Raw genomic sequence first — 19,282 nt, 5'->3', positions numbered from 1 at the left:
TATATGAAATGTATTATTTATTGGTATAAACATAAAAAAGAAATGCCTGACAGATCAACATATTGATAGGAAATAAGAACATTTTCTGAAAAATGTTTTTTTTTTTTTTTTTTAAATCAAAACAAAATCATTCAAACCTGGAAATCTGTGAATCAGCACATTTTAAAGCCATTTAAAGTCAAATAATATTTTCATCTAAATTCCCCAAAAACAGAAGAACAAAAAAAAAAACAACAACCCTCAACCTGGATGTTGTATTTACATCAGTACAGTGACGGAGAAGGTTGGCAAGTGCAGCAGTGTGTCGACAAGCGGCTTCGATACAGTACGCAGAGGTCATGTGACATGGTCAGTTGCCCCTGTCACATGACCTCTGCACCACAAAATCGAAAAACCAAGAAATTCACATAAATAAACCAGCAGATTAAAATGGATTCACTTAATGGGCAGGAACATCTAGGGCTACAGCTAGCCGGTGGCTAGTAAAGGATAGCTAAGGCTATGTGAAGCATAGAACTGGTACTAAAGATCAGTGCCAAAACCAACTTCCACTCTTAAACTTTTAAAGAAAAAAAAAAGAGACATCCAGGATTATAAATAAAGTTGAGTGAAGACATTTCAGAACGCTAACACAATGAAGAACAGCCAAGTTTGAACATCTGATTTTACGTCGAAGAAAGAAAAAGTCTTTAAATCACATTAAAAAAATATGTATTTTTTTATTCATAAAACTTCCTCTTCCTCACGATGAAGGTGATGTGAATATTGATCTGGTGGGAGTTGGTGTTCAGTAGCGGCTCACAGGCTCCGCCCCCTTCATGGTGGAACCATTTCAGTGTTTGATCAGTCAAGGGCGGTGGGGCCAGGATCAGGGAACCAATCAGCAGCCTGATCAGTCAGCTGATCAGGTGGACGGGCTAAACTGCCAGCTGCGGGGATTTGACAGACCCGTCCTCTGATTGGTCCTCAGGTGTGACGTCAGCATGCGTAGGCGGAGTCACCTCCACAGCTGGACTGTGACCAGGAGTCGACGGGAGCGCTGAGAAGCAGATGAGAACAAGATTAGAACCTAATTAGAACCAGATCAGAAGCCAGATAAGAGGCAGATTAGAACAAGATCAGTTCCAGATCAGAACCAGATTAGTTTCAGATCAGAACCAGATTAGAACCAGATCAAAACCAGATTAAAGAACCAGATCAGAACCAAATTAGAATCAGATTAGACATGAGGGGTGAACACAACCAAGCATTCACGCTCAAGGTTCTAAATTTGAAGTTCAGACTTTATGATGACTGCTAGCTGTAACAGAGGCAGTTGTGTTGTTTGGTGTGGTGGTCTGCTCAGGGGGGTTCGGTGACTTCACTGACAGTTTAATGTTCCGCATTGTTTGCAAAATGCTTTGTGACCACTAGGTGGAATTGTTTCCTCTGAGGTCAAGAAAGAAGCGGACGGCTGTGAATTCAAGGCAGGACGTCTGAAGGTCTTCATAATTCTCTTTTTTTCTCAGATGTCATAATTCTTTTTTGTCTTCACCAGAGGGCACTGGAGGCTCGCTCCTCTCCTGGTCCTGCTGGTCCTCCTCTGCAGCATCAGGCAGACCAGCCGAGCTCGGAACGTCTGTTGGACTGGGGACGTCGAACGCATCGCCACTGTCTGCAGGAAACTCCACTGTGGGCAGAGAGCGAGGGAGAGAGGGGCCGTGGGACAACCAAAAACAACACTTTGAGCAAAGACGTCGAGTCCCTGAAGCCTGTAATTTACACAAGCCGAGTGTTGTGACACCGCAACGTGTGCGCGCACGCACACACACACAGAAGACAGTCATTAAGGCTGCTAGAACTGGTTCATTATAACTGCCGCTTTGCTCCCACAGAGTTTTGACTCATGCAACCGCCGTCATCAAAGAGGGAAAATCTCCCAGGATTCTTTGTTCCTCCATGTCGTCATGCAGACGGCAGCCCTCTAAACACCAGGTGGTGCTTAAAAACTGCGCCTGACATCAAAGCGCAGTGCAGGTTGTAACACCCACCGTCCAGCAGAGGGCCTCCTGCAGGGCTGCTGCTGCTGCTGCTGATGCTCTCCCTGTCGGGCTCCGACGGCGCCCTTTTCAGGCGGGGGGCAGGAAGTGGACCTCTGCTAGAAGGAGGCTCAGCGGTGCCATCTGGAGGAAGAACAGAGAGACTCTTTAATTTCATTTTCACTCCGGGGGGGGGGGGCTGTGATGCTGTTTCCAGCAGTTAGCAGAACTTCACCAGTCGTGACGCTGCTGCTGCTGCTGGGCCTCAGACTGGTGGGACTGGTTGGACTGGTTGGACTGGTGGTGCTGGTTGGACTGGTAGTGCTTGTTGGACTGGTTGGACTGGTGGTGCTGGTGGGACCAGAGCTGCGCCGTCCCAGCGCTGGTTTGGAGCCCTGAGGTGGAGGCGGTTTGGACCTCGGTGTTGGTTCTGGTCTCGACTCGTTGCCTTCTTCTGGGCATAGAACAAAGCCCCAACATGTCAAAGGTCAAAGGTCAAAGTATCTCGATTGTCATCCTGATCCACATTTGCACACGCACAAAATTAATGATTGACATCGTGTGTGTGTGTGTGTGTGTGTGTGTGTGCGTGCGTGTGACGGTCACCTCTGTCAGTGTCAACCTTGTCCAGCAGACACTCGGACTATAAAAACAAAACAAAACAGAACAGAGTTTCAGGAAACCAGCAGTAGCGACATCGACAGCACGACCTTTTGACCCTTAGAAAGCTCCGCCCACCTTCCTCGCTGCAATTCGCTCCTGCCTGGCCTTCATCTCGGCTAGCAGGTCCAGCCCCATCACCGGGACGCCCATGTGGCGAGGAGCGTGCGGGTTCTCCTTCTTCTCCTCCTCCTCCACCTTTTCCTCCACCTCCTCCGCCCGTTGCGCTTTCGCCTCCTCCTGCTGCTCCTCCGCGGCCTCAGCCGTGGTGGGCGTGACCTCTCCACCAGGAGCTCTGTGGGGCTCCTGGTGGAGCTCCACCGCGGGGCTCCTCCCACCTGGCGGGGGTGATGTGGGCGTGGTTTCAGCGCCGATGGGGCTGAGGGAGGAGGGAGGGGCTGGGCTGGAGGGCTGAGGGTGTGGAGCTACAGTGGCCCCGCCCCCTCCACCACCGTGGCTCTTCTCCGAGCGAGACGCCCGAGACTTGAGGAGGTTGAAGAAGCCGCTCTTCCTTGACTCACGCTTCTTCTCTGCAGCTTCCTGGACGCCAGGGGGCGGAGCCTTTGCACCAGGAAGTCTGGAGGAGCAGGAAGAGGAGGAAGACATGGAAGAGGAGAAGGAGGTGGAGGAGGAGGAGGAAGAGTTTGGTCTTAGACAGGATGTGACATCACTTCCTACCACTGGTCCGAGTTTGCCCTCTCACCTGAAGCTCAGCCTGATGACCTTCTTGCAGAAGAAGTCTTCCAGGCCTTCGTCCAGTTTTCCCATCATGCCGTTCTGCTCCGACTCCGGCGCCACACTGGCGGCCGCTGAGGTGGCGGCGGCGTGGGCAGAGCCCCGCTGAGAGACCGACAACAGAGAGGAGCCAATCAGAGACTACTTCCTGTCTGTCTGAGGAAACTTCCAACCTTCACTTATCCTGGTGCATTTTTTTTTTCACAAAATATGTGATGAAACATGGATCCCTCTGTGATGTCACAAAGGGATGAATCGGCCCCCTGAGACTCCGGAGAGGTTCTCAATGTGATGGAGATCAATAAAGATCTTGAATTTTGAATTGTCTCTGACAGTGATAATGATGGCGGTGAGTGATTCTGCCCCCTGGTGGCCACCTACAGCAGGGCGGCTGGGCCTGGTCCTCTTCCTGGGCTTCGGCCGGGATTTGGTGCGGTGCTCCAGCGCCGGTGGCAGCTCGGCCAGGGTGGGCGGAGCTGGGAGGTCAGAAGGAGCCGGCCACGGTCCGTCCAATGGCGACGCAGCAGGAGGGGGAGGGGCAACAGGTAGGGGATCTTCCACGTGGATGGGCACCTCCTCAAGGGCCTTGTCCAGGTCAAACTCCATCTCTGGGTGGAAGAGACGAGACGTCAGTGACCAGCACAGGCTCCCCCCCCCCCACCTCCTCTGCCCCTGATGATGTCATCAGCCACACACCAAAAGCCACGGAGACGGGACGCAGCATCCGGACCAGGATGCTCTTCCTCTTGGACTTCATCTACAGTAGAGAGGAGGAGAACCAGCAGAACTTGAAGGATGGAACACACACACACACACACACACACACACACACACACACACACACACACACACACACACACACACACAGGTCCCACCATGCAGGTGTCCAGGTCTTCCAGACCCTCCGCCTGCAGCACCTCCTCGTCCAGGACCTCCGTCTCCAGCTTGGCCTCCTGCTGCACCAGGGGCTGAGTCTTCCTGATCAGGTGGTCGGCCTGGAGGAGGTGAGGAGGAGGAGGTGGTGAGGAGAGGAGAAGGAGGAGGAGGAGGTGCTATATGAGGAGGTGCTGGGACTGGGACAGGGAGGGGGAGGAGAAGGTGCTGTGCCAGGGGGGGCTGGGAATGGGACAGGGAAGAAGGGGGACTGGGAGGAGGAGGTGCTGTACCAGGAGGAGCTGGGACTGAGACAGTGAGGAGGAGGAGGAGGAGGAGGCGCTGTACTGGGACTGGGACAGGGAGAAGGAGGAGAAGGATTAGGAGGAGCTCTACCAGGAGGTGCTATTACTAGGACAGGGAGGAGTAGGAGGAGGTGCTGTACTGGGATTGGGACAGGGGGGAGGAGGAGGAGGAGGAGCTCTACCAGGAGGTGCTGAGACTGGGACAGGGATTCCAGGATCTGGTCGGCGATTCGGTCCGACAGGCAGGAGGCCACGTTCAGCTTCACCTCACTGATCCACACACACACACACACAGGTCACAAGGTCACACCAGGGGTTCTCTAGCAGGAGGTGGTCCGTATGGAGGAGGAGGAGGAGGTGAGGAGAACCTGATCTTGTTGAGGAGGTCCACCCCGGCCTGCTCCAGCAGCCTGCTGCTGATGAAGCTCTGAGAAACCGTCATCTTGGAGGTCGCAACCTTCAGCAGCTCCTGCCGAAGGTCGTCGCCACCGCCGCTCCGCATCACGTGGGGACACAGGGCCTCGGCCGCGTCCAGCATGGAGCCCAGCATTGCCTGAGGTCAGAGGTCAGAGGTCAGAGGTCAGGGCGCAGAGCTTACAGGTGGGAGGGAGGGGCCGGGGACTCACCTGCAGCTGCTGCTCCACCACCGCCGCCACCTCGCCGGCTGTCGCCTGCAGCTTCTCCTGGATGGCGCTGATGCACGGCCCCCCGGCCCCGCCCCCTCCCACACCACTGGCTCCGCCCCCAGCCCCGCCCCTCAGGTGGTAGAGGTTGGGCAGCAGCGTCTTGGAGTTCTTGGCGTCCTTCATGAGGTTCTCGGCCACCTTCAGGTCCTCCTGGACGGAGGCCACCTCGGAGAAGCGCAGAGAGTTGAGGTGGTCCTGGACCCTCACGCACATGGAGTCCATCATCTGGAGCAGGGAGACTCCTGATTGGTCCTCAGCCAGGTGGGTGAGTGTGAGTGTGTCAGTGTGTGTGTTTAAAGGTCGTTACACACCGGGGGCAAAAGTCGCTAAGTGAATAATTTGCTTTTTTTTTTTTCTTTTTTTTTAAAACCTCATTAAGTCAATGCAACCTTACATACCAGCAACGCATTTCCACAAAGTGAAAAAGTTATTTTTTTTGCTCTTGTGTCAAATTTTGTGGAGGCGAAAAGGCGAACGGCTGGCCAATCAAAATGATGGTGGCATGTCGATGACGTCACATCAAAACCTCGTTAATGTTCTCTCCCTCTGCAAACGTGGAGCCAGTTGACGGAGCAGTCCTTCAAATTGTCCGACGGACATTCGAAAGTGCTCGCAAAATTTAACTGCATTAAAATTTACGATCCTGGATGGCGGTGTTGAACTCAGCCATCTCCTCTTATGTCGACTTTTACTTGTGAAAGCCGTGGTGTAGAAGGCGGTTGCTCATTTTACGCACATAAAACAAAACTTCGCCACACTTTAAAAATCATATCTTTTATTGTTTTGTTTAAATCTGTTCCGAAAAGCGTTCTAAATTATAAGCACATTCAATGGAAAATGAAAAAAAATCTTTAAATGGCAACAGGAACTTCAATAATGTGGTCAGACAACTGTTTGTAATCGGAGTTTCTGAACCAAACATTTAGTACCTTCCACCTGCGCCGCCGCATAATCACCTGACCAATATATCCACCTGACGCACTCAACATGCCCTCGCAAGACAGGAAAAACAAAAAATAAATAATAATAAATATTTTTAGCAACACAATAAGCAGAATACACATGTCGACTATAAACTAAGGTACTACTTTAATTTGACGGCTGCAACACCTCTCTGAAGAACAATGTTGGGTGAACCCAAAGACTTTCATTCTTTTTCTTTTTTAATCCAACCATCACCTGGGCATCATCACTTGAGGATGTAGTCGACTCCATTGTTTCTATTTTGGTGTGAAAGAAAGAGCCCCAAACTTCATTTGCGACGCATGTTCACGTCGTGCCAGGTGTGTACAGCAAATATTTGCCGGCTTTTTCGCTTCACTTCGCCTATTGCCTGGTGTGTAAGGACCTAAAGAGTTTGTGTGTGTGTGTGTGTGTGTATCCTGCCTGCTGGGTGGTGGTGGTGACGATGCCCTGCTGCAGACGGTACGCCTGCTCCTGCAGATACTTCCTGGTCTCGTGGTTCCTTAGCAGGTACTGCTCCATCTGCTGGGGACCAGGACACACACACACACACACACACACACACACACACACACACACACACACACACACACACACACACACACACACACACACACAATCCTCAACCTTCTACTTTGTCCTCCACACTTGACTCCAGCTTCACATAATTTCAAGCCCTGAAAGACTGACTCCTCCCACAATGGGAGGAGTCAGTCTGGGGGTGCCAATGCCGGAACCAATGCCTGGCTACACTTGGTCATCCTTCAATGTGTTGGACAGTGCAGCAGGACCTTGAGCAGGGCGTCCTCCGTCTTCTCGGGGTTGGCCTTCAGCGCCTGGGCTGCGTCCATGATGGGAATTGGCATGAAGCGAATGGTGTAGTTCCTATCAGGAGGGGGCGACAGGAAGCAGAGCTCAGTGAGTGGGGGGGGATGATGGGGCGGTTGGCGTGGCTTGGAACATGGGAACATGCAGGAGTCGTGAGGGCCTACTTCTCCAGGGCGGCAGCCACGTCCTGCAGACCCTGAGGACTGACACTGTTCCTGTCCCACAGCACCGTCCTGCACACACAAACACACAGGGTCAAGCCGCGCCCACTCACCTGACCTCCTGACCTCCCTGACCAACCATCCCCGCGCCCCCGACCCCTCCTGACCTCAGCTTGGTGTTGATCTGCAGGGCCTTGGCCAGCATCTTGGCACCCATGTCCCCCATGGCGTTGCCGCTGATGTCCAGGCGGGTCAGCGAGGTGTTGCTGCCCAGAGCGTTCAGCACCATGGAGAGCTCCGCTTTCAGCCGGGAGTCAGCCAATGACAGCGAGCTGAGGGGCTGAGGATTGTGTGATGCCTTCAGAATTAAAGGTGTTTGAAATTTGCCCTGATTTTTATATATATATATCTATATCTATATATCTATAGATATAGATAGATAGATAGATATACAGCATATATATATATATATATATTTACATTATTAGATTTATCTAATTATTTATATATTATTATTATTTACATCATATATTTATATTGGCAAAAGCTTAACATACACCCCTTAAATACATTATTTATTTATTTTTAAAAAGGGTTCTTATATGTATGTAAGAATATACACAAACAAGGGTCTTGCTCCCAGATAGCTGCCATCTTGCACTGCCATATTTCTACGGAAGCCTGGTGTGGACAATCCAGCTGCCTGAGAGTGCATTTCGTTTTCAGGGTAAACGCTCGCGTCCTCAAATAAACCAACGAAAGAGACGGTGGATGAGGTATCCAGGTTTGTGTGTGCAGGCCACCGTAGTTCACTGGCAAATTTGGGTGAGGGAGGGTGAGCGGGTGAGAGCTGCAATCTAAAATGTAACAACTTGATGTTGCTGTTTCTTCTCAAAATCTCCAAATATTACACACTGGACCTTTAAAGGATTTGGAATAAGAGCTGAGATGGACTGAAACCACCTCAGCAGCAGGACAGACGGACGTTCTGATTCTGAGTGATGGAGGAACATAGGAGGAACTTGTTGGATCCACCTTGAACCACCCCAGACTTGAGATGTTTCTTGGTTTCTCCAGTACGGTTCGGCCAGAAGAGCAGCTTCTGCTCCCTGATTCAATCGTGTATTTTCACGCTAAAAACATTTAAGTGAAAACAAAATGAGGAGCAGCACCCCTGAAGGTGCAGGTGCTGCAGGTGTTTCCCTTACCGACTCCTCCTCCTGGATCATGTGAACCAGGCTGTCCAGGACCGGAGCCACGTTCCTACGGAGGAGAAAGATGAGATGGAGGAGGTGAGAGTGAGACGGAGGGGGGTCGTCAGGTGGAGGTGCTGCTCTGTTGCTGCTCCAAGGACCCACTTGGACTTGATGTTGTTGAAGTTCTTGCCCAGTGACAGGTGTCTGATAGAGCGGTTCTTGGCCAGCCACACCAGCAGGGTGCTCAGGTCTGAGTCCAGACCTGCAGCAGGTAACACACAGGCAGCTTCAGCCCCACCCACTCACTCAGCCCCGCCCACCACTCCTCCCTCCCTGCATGAGCTCCGCCCACCGTTGTCCGAGATGTCCAGGCTGGTGATGTTGGGGATCTCGGCCACGCAGCCCTCCAGGATCTGGGAGCCTCCGGAGCGCAGCTGAAGGCAGAAGAAGAAGAGTGTTGGAGGATTGAACGCTGCAGGAGCAGGAGAAGCTGCAGGAGCTGCAGGAGCTGGAGAATCTGGAGAAGTTAGAGAAGCTGCAGGAGCTGGAGAAGCTGGAGAATCTGGAGAAGTTAGAGAAGCTGCAGGAGCTGGAGAAGCTGCAGGTGCTGCAGGAGCTGGAGAATCTGGAGAAGTTAGAGAAGCTGCAGGAGCTGGAGAAGCTGCAGGAGCTGGAGAAGCTGCAGGTGCTGCAGGAGCTGGAGAATCTGGAGAAGTTAGAGAAGCTGCAGGAGCTGCAGGAGCTGCAAGCGCTGCATGAGCTACAGAAGATGGAGAAGCTACAGGATCTGCAGGAGGTGCACGAGCTGGTGGAGCAGCAGCAGAAGTCAGGCAGGGTCACCTCGCAGCAGCTCAGGTCCAGGGAGACATCGCTGAGGTTGGGGTTGCAGCCCAGTCCCAGCAGCAGGGCCCTGTGCATGCACACACACACACACACACACACAGCAGTGAGTGCAACTGTAGCATCGGCCCCTTGTGGCCAGTGTCTGTGACGGTGCTGCTGCTGCTGCTGCTACTTACTTGAGAGCCTCGGTTGGCAGCTTGGTCCCCGACAGGCTGACGGAGGTTAGGGCCTGGGCGCTGCTGAAGAACTTCTTGAAGGACGGTGGGATTTCTTTACACTTCCTGCAAGACAGAAACACACAAACACCTTCAGCAAGACACTTCCAAAGGTCAAAGGTCTCACACACACACACACACACACACACACACACACACACACACACACACACACACACACACCACCCATCCTTAGGACTTCATCCTCCCTCCTGGACTCCAGTGGACCATGGCAGCATGACTGCTGATCCCTCTGTGTCTCCATCCAGACAGCTGCAGCATTAGCCCTGTGTTGACAGCCTGCTGCTAAAACTGAGGCGATCAGGTGATCATGATCGTCACCTTCCCCGTGTTTGGAAGGAGACAAAGGCAACAAAGTCTCAGATGGGAGGAGTCAATCCCTGCTTGGGTTGGGTGTGGTCACTAAGATGAGGGGTGTCAGTGCCCTTTGTGACATCACAGAGGGCTGGTCTCCAGAACTGGGACAGCTTCAGTACACACAAATGTTTTTTTTCTGACAGGACAGAGTGATGGACCTCCAAAGACCTGACGACGTCACCTGATGGCCTGACCTATGTGGTCACCTGACCTACGTGATCACCTGACCTGTGGGAGAAGACGGTCTTGGACATGTTGAGGACGGACAGGTGCTTCAGAGAACCTCTTAGCAGAGACGCACACACCTGGAAACACACACACACACACAGTCAACCTCGACAACAGTGTGTGTGTGTGCGTGTGTTTGTGTCTGTGTCTGTGTATGTGCACCATTTCCAGGGAGCAGTCACTGTTCGACAGGTCCAGGGTCTGCAGACAGTTGTGGTGACTCAGGAAGCTGTGAAGGTTCTGACAGAAAATGAAACAGAACAAAAAACACTTCAGTGACGTCAAACTTCCTGTTTTCTGTGTGTGTGTGTGTGTGTGTGTGTGTGTGTGTGTGTGTGTGTGTGTGTGTGTGTGTCTTCTCTTCGGCGCTCGGCCAGCTGTGTACCGGCAGGTCGTCTCCTCGGAGGGAGTTCCCCGACAGGTCCAGGTGGGTGAGGGTGGAGCTCACGGCCGGATTGGAGCACAGAGCCTGACAGAGGCTGTTCACACCTGCAGGACCAACACACACACACACACACACACACACACACACAGAAGTCAGAAGAAGGCAGCCAGAAGAAACACACCAGTGTGTGTGTGATTGTGTGTGTGTGTGTGTGTGTGTGTGTGTGTGTGTGTGTTCACCTTTAGGGGACAGAGATGTCCTGCTGAGGTTCAGGTGCTTCAGGCCCATCGGCTGCTTGGTCAGCTGACTGCTGAGTGCAGCGGCACCTGAGAGAGAGAGACAGTGTGAGGGAGGGAGAGAGAGAGACAGTAGCACCACCTGCACCACAGCCTGCAGTGTGTGTGTGTGTGTGTGTGTGTGTGTGTGTGTGTGTGTGTGTGTGTGTGTGTGTGTGTGTGTGTGTGTGTATTTGAGAACCTTTGTCCTCCAGTGAGTTGTTGCTCAGGTTGAGGGTGTTCAGCGAGGAGGCGGGGTTATGAGAGAGGGCGGCGGCCAGCTTCTGGGCAAAGTCACTGCAGCAGCAGAAGAAGAAGAAGGACGAGAAGAAGAAGAAGAAGGAGAAGGAGAGGAGCAGGTGAAAGTGAGCTGAGGGGGCGGAGCTTCAGAGAGACAAACACATGAAAAAAAACAAGAAAAAAGTTTGAGGACAGAAACAGGAAGTTGAATGAACATGTGACCTTCTGAGGCCAGCGTTGTCCAGGACCAACTCCTCCAAGCAGCTGGAGCGAGACACCACCCTGAGGAGCTGCTCACACACATCTGTGGACTGGACACACACACACACACACACACACACACACACACACACACACACACACACACACACACACACACACACACACACATCAAGGACAGCTGTATCTGACCAGAAGCTGACGTGTCCGACTGGGAACCAGTGTTACCAGTTTGTGGTCCTTGATGGAGAGTTTGGTGAACCACTGGTTGTGTTCCAGAGCTGCAATGATGGCCACCAGGTCCCTGAGGAGGAGGAGGAGGTGAGACAGTGCGGAGGGGGAGGAGGGAAGAGAGAGAGAGAGACAAAGAGGGAGAGGGAGGGAGAGAGAGAGAGAGAGAGAGAGAGAGAGAGAGAGAGAGAGGAGGAAGTAGAGGATGGAGGAGCAGGTCCTCCTCCTCACCTGTTCTCCAGGTGGATGAAGTCCTGCAGGTTGAGCTCTCTGGTGTCTTGGCTCAGGTAGATGGTGTCCACGTCCTGCAGGAAGCGACAGAGAGCCAGGCCGAAGGAACACAAACAGCAGGCTAACAGTCAGTTAGTCAGTCAGACATCACAGAGGCCAGGAGGTTTCAGTGATTTATTTGAATTCTTTCATCAGGTCATCAGGAGAAGGAGGAGTAGGACCCACCCACTGGACCTCCTCCCTGTAGGCCACGCCCAGCTGGTCGCACGCACACCAGTACTGGTGGGAGAATCCACCTGCAGGAGGCAGCAGCGAGACAGATACAAAGTGTGAGGCTCAGCAGAGAGGATTGTGGGTAATTGTGGCCCTGCCCACTCACCGCACGGCCCCACGTCGCCGCCCAGCTCCTCCCACGACGCCTGCAGCACCGCCGTCCTCTCGGGGGGCGTCAGGCTCAGCCTCCTCATGGCCTTCCTGTGGCAAGGAGGAGGGAGAGGGGGTGGGGTTACAGAGGTCAGAGGTCAGGGGTCAGGTGTCAGGTGGCTACGCGCTACCTACACAGGTGAGCCGGCGGGACAGATGAGCTGCAGGCAGCGGCCGATGTGGCCGATGACCTGGTCCACCTCCTCCACCGAGCCCAGCCGCAGGCTCCAGCCTGGGCCGCGGTCATACTCCAGCACCAGCTGCAAGGGGGCAGCAGAGAGCAGCACAGAGCAGCACAGAGCAGCAGGGCAGGCTGCAGTTAAAGGGCCAGTACACAGAAAACACAGTGTTGGGGCTACACAGGTGTGTGTGCGGCTACCTGAGTGGGCTTGTTGCTGCTGATCCCCTGGAGGTCCAGGTAGCTGAAGGAGTGCTCCACCTACACACACACACACACACACACACACACACACACACACACACCGAGTCACTGTATTAATGAACGATTAATGAATGAATAATTGTCAGGATTTGCTTTTCAATCAACATTTCAAACTTATTCACTCACAGAGACGCACACACACACACACACACACACACACACACAGGCTGATTGTGAAACTCAACCTTTGATAAGAGAAGTTAATCATTTCCCAACATCAGTAATGATCATCAGTAATCACTGATGACACATTGAGGCTTTGAAGAATACACACAGACACACACCCACAGAAACACACAACTGTCCAGCACACCACAAATCCAAATTTGACTTTTTATGATTTTTTTTTAACCTTGAACTTATTGTGCTTAAGATATTTATTCATATATTGATTGTTTTTCAATGCTTTTGTCAATAACTTCATGGTGTGATGTGCCATGTGACCTGTCACATGTATTTCAATTGGGTTTTATTTGCTTTAGCCACACTTTTTTTTAATCAAAAAAATATCAAAAAAAATTCTGTCTGTTCCCTCCAGGGGGCGCCACAGCCAACTGAGAGTCATGTCTAGCATGACCAGCGATGCCCTTCCTGACAGCAGAACAGCCTCCCTGTCTTATCACAGCCCACAGACCCAGTAGGGAGGGAGGGAAGGACGAACTCAAGGACGCCCCCTTGAGGCCATGTCAGTGTTATGACCCGGAGGGGGAAAAAAGGAGCGGGCAGAAGAGACGTCTCGGAGGGAGACAGGAAGAGACAAAGTGAGAGAGAGAGAGAAAGAGAGGGAGAGAGACAGAGAGCGACAGAGAGAGAGAGAGAGAGAGTCGAGGACCATGGGAATGAAATCAGAGGAGGAGGAGAAGGAGAGAAGAGCAAGAGGAACACCAGTAGCTGTTGAGTTCCTCCATTGCCTGACGAGGAGAGAGAGAGAGAGAGAGAGAGTATGAAGAGGAGGAGGGGGGGAGGAGGAGAGAGGAAAAGTAGGAGATAGGAGGTGGAGGAGGAACGGGAGGAGAAGAGAGGAGCAGGAGGAAACAGCGCCCCCTGTCCTCCATCCACCACCAGCAGCTGCTGTTCAATTCCTCCATTGTCCTGTTTTCCTCTGCTGGACGCGGCCACCAGACAAAGACGGCTGTGTTCCCGCCAGAGCAGGAGGTCAGCTGGCCGCTGACGTCTGGTGATAATGTTTGTGTCTCAGGATCCACTGGAACACTGGAGGAGCTGCTGAAGCTTCTGCTGATCACATGTGAAGCTTCTTCTTCTTCTTCTTTTGACCTTAACTTCCTGTTTCCCAGTTTTTTTTCTGCTTCTTCTCAGACTCGATCGCCCCCCCCACGCCACCACCCCCGCCCCACCCTCCTCTCCAAGGCTGAACTTTCCTTCCTCCCTTCTGTTTTTCTTTCCCACAGGCTGGCTGTGCTCTCTCAGTTGCATTGTGGGTAAAAAAAAAAAAAGAGGAGATATCAGATGTCTCCATATGGTGGGACGGCCGGGTTCACATCTGGCTACAAGACCAGTCGTGCTGGGGCAATAAGGGAAGTGGGAGGGGCTCAGTAATGGAAATAATGAAAATCTTTCTTCTTCTTTTTTTTTTAGACAACAGAGGGATTTGACGTTTTTCACACGCAGCGTCCGCGTGAATAAAACTCAGAGTGGGTGGGGCAATGTGGTGGTTCTGGGTCTTAAAAGTTTTCCTTGTGCGAAAACCACAAAAGCTCCTGCATAAAAAAAAATAAAGCCAAAGGTCAGCTGAGCCTCGAGGGGTTCGAGTCCGAACCGGACGGATCTCAACCACCGACTCATCACAACCAGCAGGGGGCCTCAAGTCCCACCACAGACCTATCATCTGACACACACTGTTGTGTCACACTTTGAGTTGCAATCAATTTCTGACAGGTGCTCCACAACTTTATGATCAATGTTACCATTAACACAGAACCTGCAGAGATCATCATTATTATTAATCGGTTTTGTCGCTAACAACCCTGCTAGCTGACGATGACTGACACAAGACTGATTATGGCTAACCATGCTAACCGTGCTAACTAGACCGGACCAAACTGGATGCCGCTAGAACCAAAACACTGGCCAGGGTGACCCGATGGTGGCGCTGCGCTTTGATGGATCCACCAGTTTAAAACGAAAGCTGCAGTAGTTGACGCAGAAACAGCAGCCTGAAGGTGGCGCTAGAGAGTCTGACGGACCCTAGAACTCGACCCGAGTGTGTGTGTGTTTGTGTGTGTGTGTGTGTGTGTGTGTGCTGTATGTATGCTAGCAGCGACCCGAGACTTGTTGACGCTAACTGCGGGGAAGACGTCTGGACTCGCTGCAGATTCTGTCTGTGCAGAATTCAAAACACGAAAAAAAACACACAACAAACACGTCGACAGCGGCGTGAACAAGCGGCGGCACGTCTGAGAGGAGAGCGAGATGGAGAGGTGGAGAGAGAGAGAGAGAGAGAGAGAGAGAGAGAGAGAGGGAATGTTGCAGAGAGGAGGAGGAGGAGGAGGAGGAGCCCCACACACACTGTGCTGGTCTACCCACCTTGGAGGGGACCTTGGCGGTCAGCAGGTAGGCTCGGTGTGAGGCCAACGCCTGTGGGACACACAGACACACAAACCAGCGTCACTGCACAGTGACACGACGAACAAATCATGTATGAAAAAAAAGAAAAGAAGAAGCAGAATTCAAAGTTTCGCGCCAAGACGTCCATTTGTTAATATCAATGGTCGCCCCCTGCTGGATGGGAGGACGATGACCTTCTTTGCCAAATGTTTTCACTTGCAGTGGTCGGTTTGTTTATTTGCCTCATGACTTTTTGTTTTGTTTTTTTTTTAAATAAAAGAGGTTTGCAGGTTTGCTGTGTGTGGTCACACACACAGATCTAAAATAGCTGCACTGCACTGGTCATGTTTGTGGGACAATGTCTACGTGCTGTACCTCTGTCATGGCAGAAGGTCGAGGAATAGAGGAGGAGGAGGAAGAGAAGGAGGTGTAAGAGGAAGAGGAGGAAGAAAAGGAGCGGTAGAGGAGGAGGGTTAGGGTTGCGCAGGTTGTGGAGGTATTGCAAGAATTTCACGGCTCAACAAATGATGACGGACGCTGGTGCACAGCAGGAGGGACCTGATAAAGCTGATGAATGAGATTTTTTTTCCTCTCAGCTGATTGAGCCGCTTCCTTCCGCTCAAGTTTCCTCCTCACTGATTTATTTCTGCAGTTTGAACTCAGAGAAAAGCCGAGACAGCAAAACACGTAGCCAGCGGAGTCGACCGCAGAACTGAGGTGCTGCTGCTGCAGCTGTGGAATGTGTGTGACCCAACACCCTGTGGCTGTGTGTGTGTGGATTGAGTCAAGTCCTGACAGGAGCCGCCGCAACTCCACACACACACATACGGTCTGAAGTTGGAAAAGAAGAAGAAGGAGAAGAAGAAGAAGTACAAGTAGAAGAAGAGGAAGAAGTTGGAACCTGAGGAACTCAGATCCCTGCTGGGCGACACCTGCCAGATTGTCCTGGGATTGCCTCCCCTCTCCTCCTGCCTTCCCCTCCGAGGTCACATGACCAAAGCAGGAAGTGACCTCCCACGAGGACGTGACTCACAGTGGCTTCATCGTCCGTTTCACAACCGCACGCAGTTTCATCACAATCAGAGCAGGGGTCATGTGACACACACAACACACCTCCAGTGGGCGGAGCCTGTGCGTATGTGTGTGGGGGGGTCATCCTGCTGCTCTGACTGGTCACCAGGAGGCTCCTCCCACCAGAAGTCGTCCTGATTCACGCTAACTATGCTAGCTATGCTGTATTCTTCTTCTTCTTCTTCTTCTTCTTCTTCTTCTTCTTCAGTGGTGGCCAAAGGCAGGAGGCCACTTCCTGTTTCGGCCGGTCGGATGGTAGGCGGCAACACTCACCAGCACTCTGTTCTCCCACTTGTCACCTTTGACCTCCAGCTGGACTCGGCGGCGCAGGCTCAGCTTCACCCTGCGGCCCACCGCCTCCCGCACGCTCTCTGCAACAGACAACAGGGGGCAACAGTGAGGCTTCCACGACTTCCATCTCCAGGCAGGGGGAGCAACAGCTTCACACCTGGAACCTCCCCTAGGGTGTATGTTTAGCCCTGTGTTTACAGCCCGCTGCTCAAACTAATGTTTGTTGGGCCTTCCAACACATTTGCAAGGAGACTAAAATAAAAAATAACTCACTCACTAACTCAGTAGGGGTGTGTCAGGTGCCATTTGTGCCATCACAGAGGCTGACGGTGAACTCTGACAATGCAGATGCTCAGAGCTGCTGACGGTTTTACTGGTTGTGATGGTGGAGACTCCACCTGAGTGATGAGTGGAGTGTGTAAGTGTGTGTGCGTGTGTGTGTGTGTAGGCTTTGACATCATGCTGCCCTCGCTCCTAACCCCCCACCTCTGTGCCCAGATGAGGTCATGAGGGGGGATAAAAACAGCAGCAGTCTGATTACAAACACATGTCCCTCCCCCCCATGTCACACACACACACACACACACACACATACACAGATTCCAGTCGCACAGTCTAAACAACCTGACCGCTACCGCTGTCACCTGACAGAAAGTGGGCGGAGCCACAGAAAACCTGCTGTTGGTCGGTCAGCGACCAGCACGGAGCGCTGAGACCACCATCCACCAATCAGAGAGCAGGACGCTACTCACTGGACCACATCCAGGAGGAGAGAGAGAGAGAGAGAAAAAGAGAGAGGAATCACAGTCCTGAGCCTGAGGTCAGGCTCACTTCGGCCATCAATCAGTCAATCAATCAATTTCACAAAGATGGATATTCCCCCCCGATGATCAGTGTTTCTTCTTCAACTCTCAGTCAGTCAGTCAGTCGCAGCAGAAACACTTTTAGTTTCAGTGTGTTGTTGATAAAATCTCACAGTCCAGAGGAATTTGGCAGGACACACCCCTCCCGTCCTCCCTCCCCCAGCACACACACACACACACACACACACACACACACACACACAGATAAGGAAGTGGCAGCGGCTCTCAGGTAGCCAGTCGAGCCCTCAGGCCATGACAAACCAGCGGTTCCAGATTTAACAGGAAAATTTACACAATCATACCATTAATATTTATTGTTGCCGCGTGTGTAAACACCTAATGTATTAATTATTCATCTGTTATCTCGCACAAATGTCCGTTTTTTTTGTTTTGTTTTGTTTTGTTTTTTGCTTAGTTTTTTTTAACAACTTTCCCAGCAGATCCATCAGACATCTTTCTTCCTCCCTATTCACTCATTAAATCTGATCTATTTTTTTTTTTTTTTTATTTATTTATTTATTTATTTATTTTTGCTTGTACCCTCTTTAATAGTTTCTTAGACGTGTGACAACTCGTTCGGACCGGTTAAAAAACACACGCAGGGAAAACGGTTTCAGTTGAGAGGATAACGGCTCGTGACCAGGCAGCGGTTTAGCTAAACTTTGGCTACAGTTGAGCTAAAGTTTGGCTAAAAAAGTTGACACCGACACCCTCCCTCCGCGTCTCGGCTCTTACCGAGCAGCTCGCCGGAAAGCTCCGTCCTCTCTGCCGACATGTCCGCTGGAGATACGACCTGCTGCAGCCCGGCAGTCCGGCGGGAAGAAGCAGCTTGCGGGCGGGCGGAGCCGACGGGGAGACGCCGCTGATCGGGAGGAGTCGTCGGTCGCCCCGCTAGGAGCCGAGAGAAGAGGACACCTGACGACACCTAGCCTAGCCACACGCGCGCGCGGGGCGCACACACACACACACACACACACACACACACACACACACACACACACACACACACACACACACACACACACACACACACACCGACCCCTCCCTCCTCCTTCCAGACGAAGGGGGGGAACAAAGTTTGTTTTGGAAAACTTTAAGTGGCAGAACGCTGCCACCTGGCGGCCGTTTGTGAGAATCGCACCAACTGACGGGCACTGGGACGTTCAAGAGTGTCTGAAAAGCTTCAAGAGTAGAATCACATTTTCTATACCCGTTAATTCCTGAGCTGAGGGTCACAGGGGTCTGCTGATTGTCATAGGGCGGAGGCAGGGCACACCTGACGACTGACAAGTTGTCAGTTCATCACAGGACCATATTCACCTCACATGCATGTTCTTGGACTGTGGAAGGAAGCCAGAGAACCCGGAGAGAACCCACGCAGACACAGGGAGAACATGAAAACTCTGAATTGAAAATCGGGATACTTGAAGGAAAAATAAAATAAAGTCTATCCATCCATTTTCCATACACATTTATTCCTGAGCCCAGGGTGACAGGGGTCTGCTGGAGCCTATCCCAGCTGTCATTGGCTGAAGGCAGTTGACACCCAGGACAAGTTGAAGGGACAGGGATAATATGCAAACTCCCCACAGAAAGGTCCCAGGCCCAGAATCGTACCCACAACCTTTTTACTGTGATGCGGCAGCGTTAACCACTGCGCCACATCGTTGCAGGTTAAAATAAAGAGGACAGATAAAAAAAATACCATTTACCGATTAAGATCTGTTCTCTCTTTAGACAACTGGGTGAAGATTCCTTTTAAAAAAAATGTAAATAAACAACAACAACAAAACCACTGGCCCTGCGATGAACTGGCAACTTGTCCAGGGTGTACCCTGCCTTCGCCCTAAGACAGCTGGGATAGGCTCCAGCTGACCCCCTTGACCCTGAATAGGAATAAGCGGGTATAGAAGATGAATGAATGAATGAATGAATGAATGAATGAATGAATGAACAA

General features: G+C 51.8%; 1 protein-coding gene across 2 annotated transcripts; it reads right to left on the bottom strand.

The window, feature by feature from the left end:
- Nucleotides 1–18,361, bottom strand: carmil1 (capping protein regulator and myosin 1 linker 1). 2 transcript variants are annotated; one of them, XM_076043899.1, is made up of 37 exons: nt 18,061–18,361; nt 16,445–16,542; nt 15,080–15,130; nt 12,473–12,532; nt 12,229–12,353; nt 12,050–12,144; nt 11,896–11,966; nt 11,671–11,744; nt 11,437–11,512; nt 11,212–11,300; nt 10,952–11,046; nt 10,714–10,800; nt 10,475–10,578; nt 10,252–10,329; nt 10,090–10,166; nt 9,445–9,549; nt 9,266–9,335; nt 8,778–8,859; nt 8,588–8,687; nt 8,438–8,492; nt 7,397–7,569; nt 7,233–7,301; nt 7,032–7,125; nt 6,664–6,762; nt 5,218–5,502; nt 4,960–5,144; nt 4,774–4,861; nt 4,289–4,408; nt 4,110–4,170; nt 3,795–4,021; nt 3,382–3,518; nt 2,757–3,255; nt 2,625–2,661; nt 2,254–2,469; nt 2,031–2,162; nt 1,535–1,669; nt 1–1,039 (listed from the first exon to the last, which is right to left on the bottom strand). In XM_076043899.1, exons 1-37 carry the CDS (start codon nt 18,098–18,100, stop codon nt 918–920), a joined length of 4,311 nt encoding a protein of 1,436 aa, XP_075900014.1. In that variant the 5' UTR covers nt 18,101–18,361; the 3' UTR covers nt 1–917. The 2 variants fall into 2 exon arrangements, with proteins under 2 accessions (XP_075900014.1, XP_075900013.1); XM_076043898.1 differs by having other exon boundaries at nt 2,254–2,472; nt 18,061–18,359.
- Nucleotides 18,362–19,282: the final 921 nt, after the last annotated feature.

Source organism: Nelusetta ayraudi, unplaced genomic scaffold (assembly GCF_046127955.1).
Source record: "Nelusetta ayraudi isolate G7.1 ecotype Tasmania unplaced genomic scaffold, CSIRO-AGI_Nayr_v1 ptg000079l, whole genome shotgun sequence".
NCBI classification, from domain to species: Eukaryota; Metazoa; Chordata; class Actinopteri; order Tetraodontiformes; family Monacanthidae; genus Nelusetta; species Nelusetta ayraudi.
The sequence above is the reverse complement of the archived record's forward strand: the minus strand, read 5'-3'. Positions and strand labels throughout refer to the sequence as shown.